We start from the raw sequence: 21675 nt of genomic DNA on the forward strand, positions 1-21675 counted from the left end.
CCAAGGGGCACCGGTAACCGGCTCCAGATTGGCCAGAATGGGTCAGCGAACAACGGCATGACCGTAAATTGACACATCTTTCAATTTTATGAAGTTTGATATGTCGGATGATAGGGTTTCTCTCATATTCCGGAAGTGTCCCCAAGGGGCCACCGGTAACCGGTTCCAGATTGGCCAGGATGGCTCAGCGAACAACGGCATTACCAAATATGGACATATCTTTCAATTTCATGGAGTTTGATGTGCAACATGATAGGTTTTCACCAAAAAAGTCAAGTTGGCCGTTCATCGGGTACCCGGGAACCGGTTCCAGGTTACCCGGAAGTGGCCACTAACACTCCAGAGTGGTTCTGGCAATCGTGTATTGTGTTTTAAGTAAGTTTTATGGATCAATTTCAACTATCATGAGAGTATTGGTATCACATATATGTGAAAACAGGAACACATGAACTTTTCGGATGTTCCGGATTTCCGGAACCGGTAGGTCACCTGGCCCTGATATTAATATTTGTGGTCAAAGTACAGGTAAATACCTGTCGAATGCAACCCGGAGCATCCTGATTGGTTGAAATTTGCCGGAGATACAGGTCGTCAAAGTTGGTGTCTCAAAAGGTCCTTTTTCGGTTGTAGCCGATTCCCGGTGGCCACAGTGACCAAATCCGGTTTTCCAGGTCGGTTTCGGAAAGGGGACGTTCTAAGCTTTCGTTTGTGACCAAAAGAACCGGAATCGGTCAAAAACTGGATTTTTGACGATTTTTTAAAGTTTGGGGTCGAAAAGGACCCCAATACCTTATGTGTGATTTTTTTTTAATACCAAGGGAAGGTTAAGTGGTCATAACTCGAGACAGGGTTGCCAGATCTTCGATGTTGTGGACTCGTTGGAAAGGTCTCTTGATAACCTAATCAACGATGGAGTGGATGATGGATCCGGACATCGTTTACATGCATTTAAGTGAGATCCGGTTTCAAAAAAGTACATAAATATCACTTAGGTGGTCATATCTCCAGACAGGGTTGCCAGATTTTCAATCATGTGGACTCGTTGGAAAGGTCTCTTGATTACCTAACCAATGATGGGTCGGATGATGGATCCGGACATCGTTTACATGCATTTAAGTGAGATCCGGCTTCAAAAAAGTACATAAATATCACTTAAGTGGTCATAACTCGAGACAGGGTTGCCAGATCTTCAATGTTGTGGACTCGTTGGAAAGGTCTCTCGATTACCTAACCAACGATGGGTCGGATGATGGATCCGGACATCGTTTACATTCATATAATTGAGATCCGGATATATGTGAAAACACATTTTTATACATAACTTTTGAACTACTTATCGAAACTTCAAACAATTCAATAGCGATGTATGGGTTCAGCCAGTGCTGAGAAAACTTGGCAAGATTTTTGAACACATACATACATACATACATACATACATACACACACACACACACACACACACACACACACACACACACACACACACACACACACACACACACACACACACACACACACACACACACACACACACACACACACACACACACACACACACACACACACACACACACACACACACACACACACACACACACACACACACACACACACACACACACACACACACACACACACACACACACACACACACACACACACACACACACACACACACACACACACACACACACACACACACACACACACACACACACACACACACACACACACACACACACACACACACACACACACACACACACACACACACACACACACACACACACACACACACACACACACACACACACACACACACACACACACACACACACACACACACACACACACACACACACACACACACACACACACACACACACACACACACACACACACACACACACACACACACACACACACACACACACACACACACACACACACACACACACACACACACACACACACACACACACACACACACACACACACACACACACACACACACACACACACACACACACACACACACACACACACACACACACACACACACACACACACACACACACACACACACACACACACACACACACACACACACACACACACACACACACACACACACACACACACACACACACACACACACACACACACACACACACACACACACACACACACACACACACACACACACACACACACACACACACACACACACACACACACACACACACACACACACACACACACACACACACACCCGTGAACCGTGGGGACAGGTGAGGGTCCTGCGGAGCTTAGCTGCCAGCTACCGGGCGGGTTGCAGTAGGCGGATAGCTGTCGGCGATTGCATACATTCATTGCATCGCCCCCGGACCAGCAGCGGGAGGATGTCTAGGACGTGGCGGAATTGAACAAGGGCACTGTTTAATTTCTTCGAAAAAACCACATGGGTCCGTAAACACCTCTGTCAAGCGATCGAACGCCGCTATAAGTGTTTTAGCCCAAAACCTCACCAAACCCCGAATCCAAGATGTGATGCGACCCGTGTCGAGGATGCATGGCTGGGGGTTCAACAAATTCCCAGTCGATAACGGAGCCTGTGGGGCACAGGGGCGAACCCACACGTAATTTGCCCTTACTGCGTCACGGCAGGGCACTGGCGCAGCGGACCGTATTTCCCTAGCGACTCGTGGGATTCAAAATGAAGACAAGTGAAACAAACCAACAAAGGGTCCCGATGCGCCCCAAGCATCGGAAAACACGGAGGTAGAAGAGGACGCAAACGTCGAAATGGCAGGAGGCGAGTCAAACGGCGGCGACACAGCAGGCGGAGTGGCGAGCGCGTTCCGTGGAAGCGGGAAGGTGTTGAGATCCCCAGTGTTGAACCAGGCGGCTGCTTCGAGTCAGCAGATAGGAGTAATTGGAGAGGAGACTCCCAAGTCATCCTTGTTGAACTTCGCCGGCAGTACCCCTCAGGACGGAGTCCTGCTTGGAAGGACCGCGTTACAGGAGGTCAGGAGGAGGGTCAACGAACTCTTTGATTTCATCAAGGACAAAAACAACGTCCACACCAGAATCAAGCAGATGGTGAATGGAGTCAAGGCAGCCATGAATGCCGCAGAGCGCGAAAACAACTCGCTGGTGGTGACGCGGAATTCACTGAAGCTCAGAGCTGAAAGAGCCGAAGAAACGCTGAATGCAAAACTGGAGGAGGAAGCGCTACGGGAGAAAGAACCGAAAACGCCGCCCGGCCCAAGCTCTAAAAGGGACAGGGAAACGCCTGGAGAGGAGGAGGACGCAAAGAAGCAGAAGCAGGAAATGGAGACAGTCCGGGCCCGGCGAAGGAACCAGAACCAACCCCAGGGAAGGAGAAGGAATGGGAGAAGGTCAAGAAGAAGAAGCGGAAGAAAAAGGAAGCAGAACGAGGACACCCAAAAACCCAAGTTTCGCAGGGAGCGTAACAAAGGCGAGGCTTTGGTGGTCGAGGTGAAGGAAGGTGTTTCGTACGCAGACCTCCTCCGGAAAGTACGAACCGATCCGGAACTCAAGGAGCTTGGCGAGAACGTGGTTAAAACCAGGCGCACCCAAACCGGAGCGATGCTTTTTGAGCTGAAGAAGGATCCCGCGGTCAAGAGCTCAGCTTTTAAGTCCCTCGTCGAGAAAGCCGTAGGCTACGAGTCGAAGGTACGAGCGCTATCACCGGAGACAACGATCGAGTGCAGGAACCTGGACGAGATCACGACGGAGGAAGAGCTAGAAGATGCGCTGATCGTTCTTCTGGATGACCGTACGACACCGATGGCAATCCGGTTGAGGAAAGCCTACGGCGGCACGCAAATTGCGTCGATCCGACTATCGACGCCTTCGGCGTCTAAGCTGCTGGAAACCGGCAAGGTCAAAGTAGGGTGGTCGGTGTGCCCACTGAGGCCTGTTCCTCGAGTGACCCAGCAGATGACGAGGTGTTTCCGCTGTATGGGTTTCGGCCACCAGGCGAGAAATTGCGACGGTCCCGATCGAACCAACAGTTGCAGAAGGTGTGGTAGAGAAGGCCACATGGCAAGAGACTGCAAAAATCAGCCGAAGTGCGTGCTCTGTAAAGAAGGCGACGGCAATAGCCATGCGACGGGTGGCTTTAATTGCCCGGTGTACAAGAAGCTGGCCTCGGGCAAAAAGTAATGGAGGTGTCCCAGGTGAACCTCAATCACTGCGACACTGCACAGCAACTGCTGTGGCAGTCGACCGCGGAGACGGGGTGTGACGTGGCAATTATTGCAGAACCGTACCGAGTTCCACACGACAACGGAAACTGGGCCGCGGATACAGCAAGAATGGCGGCGATACACGTGATGGGGCGGTACCCCATACAGGAAGTGGTCTCGAGGGCGTTTGAAGGATTCGTGATAGCCAAAGTAAACGGGACCTTCTTCTGTAGCTGCTATGCTCCCCCAAGATGGACCTTGGAGCAGTTTCAGCAGATGCTGGATAGTCTGACCGATGAACTGATCGGACGAAGCCCGATCGTTATCGGAGGTGACTTCAACGCGTGGGCGGTCGAGTGGGGTAGCAGATGCACCAATGCTAGGGGCATAGCCTAATGGAAGCTCTGGCAAAGCTAGACGTTAGGCTGGCGAATCGCGGAACCAGCAGTACCTTCCGCAAAGACGGTCGTGAGTCCATTATCGACGTTACGTTCTGTAGCCCGCGACTGGCGGCCGACATGAACTGGAGGGTGAGTGAGGACTATACCCATAGCGATCACCAAGCGATCCGGTACAGCATCGGGAGACGAGCCCCTGTACCAGATAGGAGCAGCCGGTCCTACGGAAGGAAATGGAAGCTGCAGTACTTCGACGAGGGTCTCTTCGTGGAAGCGCTCCATTGGTGTGATGGTCCCCAAGACTTGAGTGCCGACGTGCTAACAGCACAACTGGTGACAGCATGCGACACAACCATGCCGCGGAGACTGGAGCCAAGGAACTGTCGTCGTCCAGCCTACTGGTGGAATGAAGAACTCGGTACCCTTCGGGCAAGTTGCCTCAGCGCCAGAAGACGAGTCCAGAGAGCAAGATCCGAAGCAACTAGAGAGGAGTGCAGAGAGGAGTACCGGTCTGCAAAGGCCGCGCTCAAGAAAGCGATCAAATGCAGCAAGACAAACTGCTTCAAGGAGTTATGCCAAGACGCTGATGCAAACCCTTGGGGAGCGCATATCGTGTCGCGATGGCGAAGATCAGAGGCCCATCGATGGTGGCTGAAACGTGTCCCGACAAGCTGAAGGTCATTGTGGAAGGGCTCTTCCCAAGACATGACCCAACGACATGGCCTCCTACACCGTACAACGACGAAGGGGTAGCAACGCCGAAGGTCATCTGATCACCAACGAAGAACTTGTGGCAGTAGCGAAGAGATTGAAGGTGAAGAAAGCTCCCGGCCCGGATGGAATCCCGAATTTCGCCCTGAAATCGGCGGTTCAAGCATTCCCGGACAGGTTTCGAACAGTCCTGCAGAAATGCCTGGACGAAGGACACTTCCCCGACCCGTGGAAGGTTCAAAAGCTCGTGTTGCTGCCGAAGCCAGGCAAACCACCGGGGACCCATCATCGTATAGGCCTATATGTTTGCTGGACACCCTCGGAAAGCTTCTGGAACGGATCATCCTTAACCGGCTGACCAAGTACACGGAGAGCGAGCATGGCTTAGCAGCGAGGCAGTTCGGCTTCCGTAAAGGGAGATCCACGGTGGACGCCATCCGGAAAGTGGTCGAGAAAGCCGACGAAGCGCGGAGGAAAAACGCAGGGGAACCGTTGCTGCGCAATAGTCACGATTGACGTCAAGAACGCGTTCAACAGTGCGAGCTGGGCGGCCATAGCAGCAGCGCTGCACAAAATGAAGGTGCCTGACTATTTGTGCAGGATCTTGAAGAGCTACTTCGAGAACCGCGTGCTGGTCTACGACACTGCCGATGGACAAAAACCGTTGTTGTTACCGCGGGAGTTCCGCAGGGATCCATTCTGGGTTCAGCACTGTGGAACGGAATGTATGACGGAGTGTTGACACTGGGACTACCCAACGGCGTAGAGATTGTTGGCTTTGCAGACGACATAGTGCTGACGGTAACCGGCGAAAATGTCGAGGAGGTCGAAGTGCTGGCTATGGAGGCAATCGCAATGATCGAGAACTGGATGCTCGAGGTGAAGCTGCGGATCGCTCACCACAAGACGGAGATGGTGCTGGTTAGTAACCACAAGAAGGTGCAGCAGGCCCAGATACACGTTGGAGAACACGTCGTGCACTCGAAGAGAGCGCTCAAGTATCTCGGGGTGATGGTGGATGACCGGCTGAACTTCAACAGCCACGTCGATTACGCCTGCGAGAAGGCGGCGAAGGCGATCATGGCACTGTCGAGGATGATGCCGAACAACGTTGGACCCAGGAGCAGTAGGCGCCGCCTCTTGGCAAGTGTCGCGACGTCCATACTTAGGTACGGCGGACCGGTATGGTGGACGGCGTTGGGGACGAAGCGAAATCGAGCGCTGCTCGACAGAACGCAGAGACTGATGGCCATGCGGGTTGCAAGCGCGTACAGGACCATTTCGTCGGAAGCAGTTGGCGTCATAGCCGGAATGATCCCCATCGGCATCACACTGGAGGAGGACACCGTGCGCTACACCCGGAGAGGCACGAGAGGTATCCGGGAAGCTGCGAGAGCCGAATCGCTGGCAAGGTGGCAACGTGAGTGGGACACCACGGAGAAAGGCAGATGGACGCATCGGCTTATCCCGTCCGTATCCACGTGGGTGAGCAGAAGGCATGGAGAGGTCACCTTCCACCTCACACAGTTCCTGTCGGGCCATGGCTGCTTCAGGAAGTACCTGCACAGGTTTGGACATGCAGAGTCTCCTCTCTGTCCGGACTGCGTCGATTGCGAGGAAACACCGGAGCACGTGGTGTTCGCCTGCCCTCGCTTCGAGGCAGCGCGAAGCGAAATGCTGGCCATTATCGGAGCGGACACCAGCCCGGATAATGTGGTGCGAAGAATGTGCAGCGACATCGCCAAGTGGAATGCGGTCGTCGGAGCGGTGACGCAGATCACTTCGGCTCTCCAGCGGAAATGGAGAGACGATCAGAGGAGGAACGACTAGGAGCCTAGTCGAAAACCCACGAGTGTGGCTGTGAAGGAGAGCACGTTATGATGGTCGGCTCTACCAAATCGGTACACGTCTCGATGGTCACAGGAGTCGAGAACCCACGAGTGTGGCTGTGAAGGAGAGCACGTTATGACGGTTGGCTCTACCAAATCGGTACACGTCTCGATGGTCCAAGGAGAGGGCTGCATATGACTAGCCGATCAAAAGCAACGCGATTCTTGGGCGCGGTTAAACCCTCGCATGGACTCATATGTATGTAGGACAGGAAATGGTTCTAGCACCCGGCATGGATCCTGTAAGTAGACTAGTGCAGAAAATGCAACGCCTCCCCGAAGTTATACTGAAAGGTGGTCCCGGGGACAAGGGCACGGCGTTCAAGGACTGGTTTAGTGGGTCGGGAAAACTCTTTTTTTGTTTTCCCAACCCCACACTACCTGAGAAATGAATTTTCAGGTGTCTGGTAGCAGATTCCGACCTTGTAAAAAAAAAAAAAAAAAACACACACACACACACACACACACACACACACACACACACACACACACACACACACACACACACACACACACACACACACACACACACACACACACACACACACACACACACACACACACACACACACACACACACACACACAGAGACATTTGTTCAGTTTTCGATTCTGAGTCGATATGTACATATGAAGGTGGGTCTTCGAGCTTTTAATAAAAAGTTCATTTTTAGAGAAGGATTATAGCCTTACCTCAGTGAGGAAGGCAAAAAACACGGATATGGTAATTTCATCTTATGTAGAAAATGTTAATTGAAAATATTGTTAACTATTTTTAAGTGCAAACGTTTCTTCTCGAATTGTGAGAAAATAACCATGTGTGATCATAAACTTCTTACACGAGACCATCTAAAACACTACACTAAAGGAATTCTCTTTAAAAATTGTTAATTTTCCTTATTATTTTATTTTGACTAAAATTGTATGCATTTACTATCAACTATTTCTTCAAAAAACTTTAAAATTGAAATGGAAATTTAAGTGCAATCAGCTGAAATTAATTTGAAATGCTTTCCCTTGCATTTGAAATTATGTCTAACATGTTCGGGTTTATTTAAGTTGAACTTTAGTGGATTTGCGATGAACAGTACGGAAAAAAAATCTCGTTAATGTTTTTCAAACGTAAAATCCTACATTTTTGAGAAAGTAATGATTGATACAACAACGTTTTTTTTTTTAATTTAAATGGTGTAGGGTAGAGTAGTCATCAATGAGACTCGGGGAACAATGATAAAATGGCTCTCACAAGTCGTAATTTCAACCAATCAGGCTCATATTTGGGGGAAAGGTGTGTCTACTAGATACACGTCTGCCATATTAGTGGCTTTGGTTATGGACGCTCCCATGAAAAGTAATTCTGAAATGTTTGATTCTGGGGTGTAAAAGTAAATTATGGACAAAAAAACTTTTTCGCTCGTAGGCTGCCATTTACACCAAAACTAATATTTCTTAAAATTTCTTTCGACGTTCTATAGGGATTAAGTTGGGCTACAATGTCCTTTCATTAGATTTAGCCAAAATTTAGAATATACTCAGAATCCAGGGCTGTCTCATTGTTCCCCACTCATTTCAGCCCATGGGTAACAATGAGACACTTTGATTTTTCTTCAATAAACTTTTCAAAATCGATGGAAATCTTTCAAAACATGAATTAAAAGCGAATTTTGGCATATTTATAGAGTTTAAACTTCATTTAACAAAAAATACAAAGTTATTTGTTATTAATATATGGATTTTACAAAATTGAAATACTTTTTAGTGTAACTTTTGTTATTAAAAATTTCATGTTGGCAAAATGCTTTAAAATGTTCAAGGCAAGTCACCTGCAATGGAACAATACAAAAACATGATGTTTTGCTAGAAAAATGTTGATTTTCGTAGAGTGTCTCATTGTTCCCCAGCTGTCTCATTGTTCCTGCCAAGTGCGTCTACAATGAGACAGTTGAATAACTCTGGCTGTAGATGTCGGATCGATCTCATATTTTTGTCAATGTTAGAACACATTAAAAGAATGATAATGCAACTAAAAGCTCATTAAAACATGCTGATGAAAAAAATTAGAAAAATCGTTGAAAGTTGAAAACCAAAAGTGTCTCATTGATGACTACCCTACCCCAATTCTTGTTTGTATTTTTACCGAAAAGCTGAGAAAATTTCCGTCAATTTTCCTTTTTTGACTAGATTGATCGGACAGCTGGTTGCCTCTTAGATATTACAATTTATGAAAATTTGATTTTCTCATGTTCATCTAATAGACCTTCATTTTTAAACACACGATTTCTCAGAAACCTACGGTTGAATTTTCAATGCTACAAAATATAAATATTGTTTTGTTCTTTTCTATAAAAATATTTGAAATTAAAAAATCTAGTCGTTTTTTATGCCCTAAATAAGTGATTTCACCATAAAAAAAGTCAATCTTGATTCAAAAATTTCGAAGTTATTTTTAAAGAAAATTTCTTTTTGCAATGAAAATCGAACAAACAGTTTCCAAGATACCGCGAGTTTAAAAATAGGAGCTTTTAAGATGACGTTGAATAAAATCTTATTTTTCACAAAACTTTCAGCTTCAAGAAGTTGTTTCTCAGTAACCAGCAGCAGTCCAATCAATAAATTCAGAAAATGAATTATAAGAAGAATTTTCTGAAAAAAATGCAAATTTCTTGAGAATTAATCCTAAGATTTAATAAGATTATAATATATTCTACAATACATCAAAATTTATTTGAAAGGTTAAATATCAATAGGTCATCCTAGTGGTAAATCAAATCAAAATCAAATTTATTTGAAAAATAAAATCTTACATGCGACCTAAATATATTTTATTTTTTGATAAAATTGACCGTTTCCAAGTTAGAGCCAAAAGTTGAAAATAGTAGTTTATGCAACAAGTTGCAAAAAGAGGATTTTTTCAGCACGAGTCGTACATTTATCCAACGAGGTTCACCGAGTTGGATAAATACGAAGAGTGCTGAAAAAATCAAGTTTTGCAACGAGTTCCATACAACATTTTTTGCAATTCCAAAAAACACACACTGAGTGAAATTTTATGTCGAATTTTCATGTATTTTGTCAATAAATCGTTAAAATCAAAAAAATGTTGAAAATTGTTACTTTTCGAAACAAGTGCTGAAAAGTGTAGCTATTCGATTCTGTTATTTTTGGTACAGAAAGCCTACTTTTCGTCGTTCAAGAATGACAGGAAAAGTAAGTAGTTTCACGACGGAATTGCAAAAAGCATATTTCAGGTTTAGAAAAAGTAATCTATTTCTAAAATAATTTTGTTCGAAAAGCTGAGGAAACTACCAAAAATTTGCCAGTTAAGGACTTTGGTGTTAGTTGCAGAGATGGGTAGTTAATTTAAATTTAGAAACAAAAATATTTTTTTTTAAAGTTTTTCGCATTTGCCTTACTTGGGTTTTAAAATTGAGTTTAGATTGCGGATTTTATTTCACATATCAATTTTTTGAGCACAATGACGCTTGGTGAGACCAAAAAAGTTTTAAAAATATTATTTAAATCAATTGTGAATATTTTGGTTCGCTATCATTCTTGTAAGACATCTCCTACAGTTGATTTATCGAATCAAAGTATTTTGAATTAAAAAAAACTAAGTGCTTTTTATGGCTTTATGCTGAAATAAACATAGGGCATTAGGATTAAATTATACAAATTATGATATCTCGGGAATATTTGGTATTTTATAATTTATATAAAAAATTAAACCTGTTTGGATTTTTTCGATCCCTTGAAAAAAAAAAGATATTTAAACTTGAACTAACCTAACGTTTCAAAATGATTTAAAATTAGTGTATAGAACTTTCTTTTGGATGATTGGTCTATTCAAATTTAAAATTTCTACATGTTTATAAGAAAACAAATCCAGAGAAGCAATCTGATGGGACAAATTTGCCATACGATTTTTTTTTTCTCAAATTTCTGTTTTTATACATCGGACATTTAAGCCGGCATGGACAGTGAAGATCTCTCAAATCATGAAATATCTTGATGAAACTTTCAAAAGTATTTATGACTCACCTCTCCAACCGTCGCTTCCCCCCGTAGATGACATTCCCGTTGACGGTGCCGGTCGCCCCGCTGGAAGCCGGAGCCGCGGCCGCCGCCGCCGCCGCCTGCACCGGTATGGCAGTAACGGTAACTCCCCCGCTGGTAGTGGCACTTATCGCTCCCGCTCCCTTTCCCCCACCTCCACTATCGGTGACCGGCATCGGTTCCACCTTGACCGCCTTCAGCATGATCTCATCACCGATCTTGACGATGCTGATGCTGTTGTTGTTGTTGGCGGCCGCCGCCTTCAGGATCTTCTGGGCCGTGACCACCGCCGTTGAGTTCGACGTGGTGCGGTCGGAACTGCCGGAACTGGCTGCAAGGCCAGTGATGGTGGTGGCATTCGTGAGGGCGTTCAGCGAGGTCAACCCGATGATCTGGATTGCTCCTGCTCCGCCGCCGGCGACGGTGCTTTGGTGCTGGATCGGCTGTTGGACCAGGGTCAGCTGCGTGGGCTGACCGGTTACGGACTGGACCGTTTGGACACTTCCTTGCTGCTGCTGCTGTTGCTGGACACTTCCGGTTGGGTTTGTGCTGACGATGTTTAGACGGTACATGACCTTCTGGGCTCCGGGAGTTGATTTAAATTGGGGTTTTTTTGAGATTTTTTTTTTCGAAAAAATAGGGGAATCAAAACGAAAAAATAACAGGGAGATTTACAGAAAAGAACGGAAAAATCTACCCTGGGAGATTCATTTGTTGGTGTACCCCCGATGCATCGTGGATCTCTTTTTCTTGAATTTGCTGTGATCCTTGAACCGTTGGAGCATGGTTCTGAATCGTGGTGACGAGTTCTTTAGCAGTTCCTCCGGGATCGCCAGCTAGTACGGTTCGCGGTGAGGTTCATTATCTGAAATGAGATAAAAAAAAACGAGACATAATTACATTAGTGTCACCAGGAGGAACTCACATATCGACGTGGACATAACCCCGTTAGGCCCCTTTAGGCCACATATTGGATTACGCGGGAATCAAGTGCAAGTGCATATAATGGGTATGTGGCCACCACCGTGGCGGAAGTTCAGTGCAGTCTAGCCAGGGGAATCGATTCGCCGGACGGAATTGGCGTGTGTCACGAGAAAAGTTGATTTTGTGCTAAAAAAGAACGCTGGTTGGGAAATATAATTTAAACTAATTTCTGATTTCTTTTGTCTTCTGTCTTTTGTCATTTGTCATTTGTCATTTGTCATTTGTCATTTGTCATTTGTCATTTGTCATTTGTCATTTGTCATTTGTCATTTGTCATTTGTCATTTGTCATTTGTCATTTGTCATTTGTCATTTGTCATTTGTCATTTGTCATTTGTCATTTGTCATTTGTCATTTGTCATTTGTCATTTGTCATTTGTCTTTTGTCTTTTGTCTTTTGTTTTTTGTCTTTTGTCTTTTGTCTTTTGTCTTTTGTCTTTTGTCTTTTGTCTTTTGTCTTTTGTCTTTTGTCTTTTGTCTTTTGTCTTTTGTCTTTTGTCTTTTGTCTTTTGTCTTTAGTCTTTAGTCTTTAGTCTTTAGTCTTTAGTCTTTAGTCTTTTGTCTTTAGTCTTTAGTCTTTAGTCTTTAGTCTTTAGTCTTTAGTCTTTAGTCTTTTGTCTTTTGTCTTTTGTCTTTTGTCTTTTGTCTTTTGTCTTTTGTCTTTTGTCTTTTGTCTTTTGTCTTTTGTCTTTTGTCTTTTGTCTTTTGTCTTTTGTTTGTTTTTTAATGTTTAATGTTTAATGTTTAATGTTTAATGTTTAATGTTTAATGTTTAATGTTTAATGTTTAATGTTTAATGTTTAATGTTTAATGTTTAATGTTTAATGTTTAATGTTTAATGTTTAATGTTTAATGTTTAATGTTTAATGTTTAATGTTTAATGTTTAATGTTTAATGTTTAATGTTTAATGTTTAATGTTTAATGTTTAATGTTTAATGTTTAATGTTTAATGTTTAATGTTTAATGTTTAATGTTTAATGTTTAATGTTTAATGTTTAATGTTTAATGTTTAATGTTTAATGTTTAATGTTTAATGTTTAATGTTTAATGTTTAATGTTTAATGTTTAATGTTTAATGTTTAATGTTTAATGTTTAATGTTTAATGTTTAATGTTTAATGTTTAATGTTTAATGTTTATTGTTTAATGTTTAATGTTTAATGTTTAATGTTTAATATTTAATGTTTTTTGGTTTTATTAAAGAAATTTACATTAAAATGTTCCTTTGCGTTAAAGTAGCCTTTATTTCCTTAGAATGTTCCATGTTCAAAGATAATAAAATTGCTGTAGTAATAACCTATTTTTTTTTTTTTTTGAATTAAATATACTTTATTGAATCTTTCTTATAATAATTACATTTGGTTTACATAATAAGTGGTCAGCTGTGGCTCTTCAGCTTTAGTTTGCTTTTCGTGATTCAAACACTGTTTTTTTTTCTTAACTTTAAAAGTATATGATTTATCATTATTGTAACACTAGGTACAATGAGGAAAAAAAAAAATTTAAGAAAACATAACCTAACCTAAAACTAACTTTATCTTACCATAAACTAAACCAATCCTTGAATCAAGGGGTATTCAGATATCGCACATTTTTCCCTGAATTTCAAACATTTTTCTTGAATCTTCTGATCCAACATTTTTACTTCTGCTAATTCATGAACCTCACTTGATCTTGTCCAGCCAGGAACATTCAAAACCATTTTGAGAACCTTGTTTTGGACACGCTGGAGCTTCAATTTATGAGTTCTAGCGCAACACTCCCAAACAGGTACTGCATACTCAATAACGGGGTAAATTATTTGTTTGTAAACTGCTAGCTTATTTTTCAAAGATAGCTTTGATTTTCTGTTAATTAAAGGATACAAACACCTGATGAGAATGCTGCACTTGTTCAATATTTTATCTACATGCTGCCGAAACAATAGTTTCGAGTCAAGTATGAGACCTAAATAGACAACTTCCTTTGACCAGGGTATCGAAACATCATTCATTTTTATCAAAACATCATCCTTTGGGGCAAATCTGGCCGATTTGGAAAGTGGAAAAATGATGGTTTGAGTTTTTGCTGCATTAATGCGAATTTTCCAGTCGCCAAAGTATTCGGAAAGAACGTCAAGACCCTTCTGAAGGCGGCCAACTAAATATCTGGTTATTTTACCCTTATAAATAACGGCAGTGTCATCAGCAAAAAGTGACAACACACCATTACCAGGAAGAGTAGGCAAATCAGATGTAAAAATATTGTACAGAAGTGGGCCAAGAATACTTCCTTGGGGAACCCCAGCATCAATGTTGAATAATCCAGAAGCAATCCCATTCAGAAAAACCCTGAACGATCTCTCCGAAAGATAGTGCTGGATAATTTTGATAAGATACATTGGAAAACCGTATAAATACAGTTTATGTATCAAACCATCATGCCAAACATTGTCAAAAGCCTTCTCAACATCCAACAAAGCCATAGCAGTTGATTTAGACTCAAGCTTGTTCTGCTTGATGATTTTAGTTACTCTCGTAAGCTGATGAGCAGTATTATGCCCCTTTCGGAAGCCAAACTGCTCATTCAAAATTATATTATTATCGTTGGTAAAATCCAAAAGCCTTGAATAGATGACCTTCTCAAAGAGTTTGGACAGACTACTCAAAAGACTAATGGGACGATAACTTGTTGGCGATGTTGGATCTTTTTGAGGCTTCAAAATTGGTATGACTTTGCCAAGTTTCCAATTGGTGGGGAAGTAACCAAGTTGCAAACATTTATTGAAAATATTGGCTAGATGTTGAAAGAACTGATCACTCTGTTTTTTCAACACTAGATTAAAAATGTTATCAAAGCCTGGAGCTTTCATATTTTTCATTTGTTTAACTGCAACTTTGACTTCCTCACCAGAAACATGGGAATCTGCTGGAAATTCAAAGGTAGAGTCATTGATTGTTGAAATACTATTGGCAACTGATGTCTCTTTACGGCTGGTCATGGAAGCGCCAAGATTATGTGAACTAACAAAATGAAGCCCAAGTGCATTTGCCTTTTCCTCGGATGTAATCAAAGGAGAATCCTCAACAATAAGAGGAGGAATAGGCTTTGGTTTGTTTTTAAGAACTTTTGAAAGTTTCCAAAATGGTTTTGAATAATTCCCAAGCTGGCTTACATGTTTTGAAAATTCTTGATTTCTGATATTGTCAAGTCGGTCTTGTATGATTTTGTTCAAATTGTTCACTGAAATCTTTTGTCATAGTCCCCAGTCCGTTGATATTGTCTCCTATAAACATTCCTAAGTCTAATCAAGTGTTTAGTATCTACGTCAATATCAGTTACCTTAAAATTAACAGGAACCTCCCGAACGTTGGCAGCCTCTGCTTGGTTGATAGCCTGCTGGATCACCTCCAGCGAACGATCAATATCAGCAGAAGTTTCCGGGTGTTGATCATAGTCGATGTTGCTGTCTACCACTTGCTGAAACTGCTGCCAGTCAACGTTGTGGTAATCTTTCCGGGTTGGTTGCCGCTGCGGAGTAACGGAAGCTCCAACCTCCACAACCACCGGATAGTGATCAGAACTCAACTCTTCAAACACCTCAGGATGAGCCACGTTCTCAGCCATATTGGTAATGAAGAAGTCGATGATTGAGTGATTCCCAGACCGAGCCACCCTCGTTGGACGATCCGGACTCACAACGTTGTAGTATCCGTTTTGCAGATCGTTGTGCAGAATCACTCCGTTCCGATTCCTCCTGCTGTTGCCCCAAACTTCATGCTTCGCGTTGAGGTCACCAGCAATGATGTACTTTGCGCTCCGCCGTGTCAGCTTCTGGATATCGCCCTTCAGTTTTGCTGCTGAACCATCTCTGGAATTCACCTGACGAGGGCAGTATGCAGCAATGAAGAGTACTGGGCCAACCGAAGTGGGAATTTCCACCCCAACGGCCTCGATGATGTCCAGCTTGAAGTGTGGCAGCCGGCGTGGCTTGAGATCACGATGAACAGCGACAAGCACACCTCCTCCTCCAGAGGCGGTCCTATCGAGCTGCGTCGCGATCTTGTAGTTTTGCAGATAAACTTTTTCACCGGGCTTCAGATGAGTTTCCGTGATGGCAGCTACGTCGATCTCCTTCTCGCGAAGAAAATCCACCAGCTCTAAGTTCTTCCTCCTAATGGAGCAAGCGTTCCAATTCAGCAGCTTGAGGGACCTACGATCCATACTGAATGACGAACGAGGTCAGCACTTCAATCTGCTGGGTCTTGGTTTTGCATCCACGCAGTGCAGCGGACATCTGTTTGAAAATATTGAGGAGTTCGGTTGAGGTGTAAAGATCATTACCATTTTCCTCAACTGCTGGTTCTTGGGTTGGTCTTGGCTCCTGGCTGAAGCCCGGTGGTGGCGGTCTCGGCTCCTGGCTGGAACCCGGCCGTGGATGATTCATCTCAGCTCTCTTCCTGGGATCCAACGGCAACGGTGCCAAGTTCGGGACCTGGCGTCGCGGTTGAAGAGGTGGAAAATGTTGCTCCACCAGGGCTGGAGGAGTTCTACGACGCTGAGGCTGATTCTTCGTCGATGCTTGCTGCCGAATTTTCACGAACTCAGCTCTCTTGGGGCACTTTCGGTCGGTTGACGAATGCTCACCGTTGCAGTTGAGGCACTTCACCAGCGAATCTTGGATGCACTGGGATGTGATGTGCGCATCGGTACCACATTTGGCGCAACGACGCTTCAGGTGGCAGTTCTTACCTCCGTGCCCGAAGCCCAGGCAGTTGAAGCATTGTGTGACGTCACGATGCACTGGTCGGTATCGCTCCCACGACACGATAATGTTGAAAACCGCTCGAATCGCCTTCAGCTCAGGAAGCGTCGTCGATCCCTTAGCCAAATGCAGCAGGTAGAGCTGGTCACGGTACTTGATGTCTTTGTTGCGTCGGCTCATTTTGTGCACGGCCAACACATCCAGTTTCAAAACTTTTAGCTCGGCAGCTAATTCCTCCACTGGCATGTCGTACAGACCTCTGATGACGATTTTGAACGGCTTATCCATGACGACATCATGGGTAAAGTACTCCGCCTCGTTTTCGGTCAAGTAATCCTTGACCAGTTGATAGTGCTGCCTGGATTGCACCAGCACCTTAAATCCGTCCTGACACAGACGAATGTTGCCTAGGATTTTCCCAGACTTGATGAGTTCAACCAGCCCCGCTCGAAAGTCGATCGTTGCTGCTGATTGCCGCACATAAAAAGGAGGCAGTTTCTCCTTTCGCTGTTTCACTTCATTCTCCTTTGCTTCCGCTACCTGGTCCTCGTCAGGCAGTCCAGCAAACTTGTTGTTCTTCAATAGCTGCTCCTCGTGCGACGAAGAGTTCTCCTCCTCCTCGTCCATCGGTACAGTACCGTCGCTCTTTTTCGTCTTTTTGCTGTTCGATGTCACTTCCAAAAGCACCTTCCTTTTGGAAATTCCCGGTTTTTGGCCATCAGTTGAGGCCTCAACCTTCCTTTTGGAAATTCCCACTTTTTTGCCTGCTTGAGCCGCAGGTAGGGCAATATTGCCGGCGTTTTGCGCCGGGACGCGACGAGTCATGTTGATTCAGACAACCTTCACCAACGAATGCTCGGATAACAATCTGTAGTAATAACCTTATTCTACAGCATCCCAGAACTTCCATTTGTTAGTTTTAAAGCTTTTTCTTTGCTACATAACCATAACCGTAATACAGCTAAGTCTTCCTCGTCTATTATCTACATGGTGTATCGTAGGTCGTAACAGAGCACATCCCCCGTATTTCTGCAACACGTAAATCTTTTTTCCCACCGAGAAAAGCCAACACTGTACAGTTAAAAAATAATCAAAAGTTGTTTCATCTGCACAAAACCGGAGTCCGGAGCTTTTTTTTCTCTCTCTTCAAAAGTACCATACTCGACAAAGAAAAGAAAACCCCGTGAATAGCAATCCCTAATAGCACATAAAATATTTATTCCTTCAGTATCTCGTATTCTCTCCCAACGACGACGACGACGACGCCAAAAGCGTCCTTTTTTATCTTGAAAACACCAGCAGCAAGCCAGCAGCCAGAACTGGATGAAGACGACACCCAGCCAGCCGTCGTCGTCGAAAGTGGCCTCTTATGTGCACATAAGAATCTAGGTCAATGCAGTACTTTGAACACATAAGCCATAAAAGCTCGCCGCCCTGAAATTTTCACTCGCCCCGACGCGACGTCAAACATCACCCCCTCACCCTGCCACCCACCTTCTGGTTGAAAAAAAACTTGTTCAACAACAAAAGCAGGGGAAACGACGAAAAAAAAACAACACTGAAAATAATCATCCACCCACACCCACCGACAGTGTTGGGCGTGCTATGTGTCTCTGGTTTTCGATTTTCCCACCCCCTCCACAGAGAGAGAGAAAAAAAAAACAACAGGGAAATAAGCACTTTTTTGTTGCTGTTTGTGAAGAAGAAAATGTGCGATTGGGAAAGAATTTGAAACGTTCGTGGAAATCATCGAGAAATGAAAGTGGTTTGATGTTTTCAATTGGTTTCAAACTTTTAATTGGAAATGTTTTCTGAACTTTTCTTGAAATTGTTAAAAAAGAACAATAATGAAGGAAGTTACAAAATAATTAACTGTTTCTGGTTAAGACCAAATGATTTCACTATTTTTTCTGGAAATCCGAAACAAAAGCTCTAACAAAACAACATTTTTTTTTATATATAGTATCCGTATCCGTTAGCATTCCCCAACATAAATTCATCGCTGGCATCCTTTTGTTTTCCACTCGGGTTTTCCCATTGTTATGTCACGATTGTGCGCTGGGAAAGTTTTTCACATGAACTCGTTTTCCCCCGTTCCTCTCTTGTGAGTGAGTTTGAGAGACCTGTGATATGGAGTTTTTCCCTGGTTTTGATAACATTCTTTAAATAATAAAACATCATTTGTGGGGTACTGTTTTGAACTCATATTCCAAACAGCTAACTTGAATTTTTCTAAATGAACTGAGAGTTTGTTTGGAAAACTTTGTTTATTGACATTAAAACAACAAAAAAACGACAAAAAATCTACACGAAATAGCACAGACAATAAGACGTAAATCTCTTTCAAAATTCATCATTTTGAAAATCCTGGTCAATAACGGAGTAGCAACTGTGCGGGTGGGCACCTATGCTTATGCTTCAAAATTCATCATTTTGAAAATGGAGGATAAATGTGCATGTTCCTAAATTCTCTACAGATATTTTAAGTTCACCACAGCTGCGTGCTCGAAACTGTTACCTACCCTGACGAATTTTCGTGTGGTACTAGTATTCACAACTAGATGGCTCTAGTGAAAAGAGTTTGGAAGATTTTTGTAAATTGAGGTTTTCGCTTATTTCTCATGATTCCCTGCATCAATCTTAATGAAACTGGTTGCAAAAGACGAGAAAAAAATTTTGCTTTAAAATAATGAGCATCAATTTTTGGGCGCGCAAAAATTTGTGAACTTTTTCTTCAAAAAACATATTTCAGAACACGAAAAAAAATAGTTTCCCCATACATATCAAAGAAATAAACAGTTACATAGTTGATAACAGATGTCCAATTTCATCCAAATCCGGCATAAGTTTCGTAAAAATGTTGGTAATGGAGGAAAAAACACATTTTTTCGAAAAATCATAGGTTTACGCTATTTGTTCATAGGTGGCGAGATGTGTCTTTTAGCTTTGCTGCAAATCCTCTATTGAGGTTTTGCAGCGCGACTGTGTTTCAAATGTAGGTGGCGCCAAAATGAGGTTACTTGCCAAAAATCGTATTATTTCTGCTGGATTGAAGAACAAAATCGCTTATTTCTCATGATTCCCTGCATCAATCTTAATGAAACTGGTTGCAAAAGACGAGAAAAAAATTTAGAATTTAGAATAATTAACATCAATTTTTGGGCGCGCAAAAATTTGTGAACTTTTTCTTTTAAAAACATGTTTCAGAACACGAAAAAAAAAGTTTCCCCATATATATCAATGAAATAAACAGTGATATAGTTGATAACAGATGTGTTAACGTATATTCAACAATTTTTATTGATTTTTGACAGACTTTGTTGCCAAATAGTTCAAATTACTATCTTTTACTAAATTTACAATTTGCTCATAGAAAAATCAAACGAATATTGGAAAGTTGTACACCAAATTGTTGGAAATAATTTTTCTCATCCGAATCCGGCATAAGTTTAATGAAAATGTTGATTTTGAAGGTAAAAACACATTTTTTCGAAAAATCATAGGTTTACGCTATTTGTTTATAGGTGGCGACATGTGTCTTTTAGCCTTGCTTCAAATTCTCTATTGCAGAGTTTTTTATTTATATTATTGAGAGATTCGAAAGAAACGTGCACGCATCCTGGTGGCGAGTAGAAGCACTACGCAACGATGTTCGGAATGACAGCGTGCTTGGAAATATTATTTTTTTTGCAGTTTTTGATTTTTATTTCCTTCAAATATTTTTTAACGTCGATGAAAGTTATTGTAAAGTGTGGGAATCGCATAAACGAATCGAATGATGTATAAATCATAGGGGCTGAGTTAATTTTTCATGTTTTTTCCTCAAATATACCAAAAAGATCTTTTGAAAAATTGATTTTAATAAGATTTATTTGATTGATAATGCTCCTTATGTGTGTATTATTGATAGAACAAACTATAAGAGTCATATTACAGCATAATTACAATAATTTTCTCAAAAAATTGCTAGTTATTCGAATTTTTCCAAAAATTTCCAAAAAATCACCAAAATGCATTTTTGAGGTCAACATTTTGGTCAAATGGAAAGAAAAGTAAAGTTTAAACACTTTTACATAATATTTCATCATTTCTTTTAACTTTTGCAACATTTAACTCAAGTTATCCAAAATATCGATCATCTTTTTAGAAAAATCGTTTAAATAAAATACCAGTCACAATTAATCACTATAAATCACCACGCATTATGATCGTTAGCGAAATTGCCACACTTTGCAATACCCCACTTTTCTGAAAATGCTTGATTTTTCATTATAAACGCGATTTTTCTCTAAAAACTGCTCAAACTGTATGGGGGCTGTCATTCCGAACACCACTGGAACAACAGCGAACCTAGCGGAAAAAACGTCGTCGAATTCTTCAATTCTATTTAATTCGCGATTAAAAGCTCAAAAATTCCGACAGATGGCGCAAAGCATCGAGGAATGACGATTCAAATTTTCGCTGTTCGGTTACATAGGAATGCAAACTTAAAATTGATTTTACAGCTCTTAGAACAACTTTTGAGAAAAAATTCAAGCAGTACGAGTGTAAACTTTTTGCCCTCTATCAATTAACGCAATAAAAATAATTTAAAAAAAAATAATTTTGAAAAAATAATATTGTTTAAAATGATAGAGCATCAAAAGTTAACAAAGTATCAGCTCGAATTTTTGCTCAAAAGTTG

At 42.5% G+C, this 21675-nt stretch overlaps 1 protein-coding gene across 3 annotated transcripts in view; it reads right to left on the bottom strand.

Moving 5' to 3' along the window:
- LOC6034233 (ecdysone receptor) overlaps positions 1-21675 on the bottom strand; it is a 443529-nt gene that overhangs the window by 251796 nt on the left and 170058 nt on the right. For all 3 annotated transcript variants that reach the window (XM_038253383.1, XM_038253384.1, XM_038253382.1), the window contains one exon: positions 11250-12129. In XM_038253383.1, coding sequence (XP_038109311.1) covers positions 11250-11836 — 587 coding nt within the window. In that variant the 5' untranslated portion in view covers positions 11837-12129. The remainder of the gene's footprint in view (positions 1-11249; positions 12130-21675) is intronic.

The sequence above is a fragment of the Culex quinquefasciatus genome, chromosome 2 (assembly GCF_015732765.1).
Source record: "Culex quinquefasciatus strain JHB chromosome 2, VPISU_Cqui_1.0_pri_paternal, whole genome shotgun sequence".
NCBI classification, from domain to species: domain Eukaryota; kingdom Metazoa; phylum Arthropoda; class Insecta; order Diptera; family Culicidae; genus Culex; species Culex quinquefasciatus.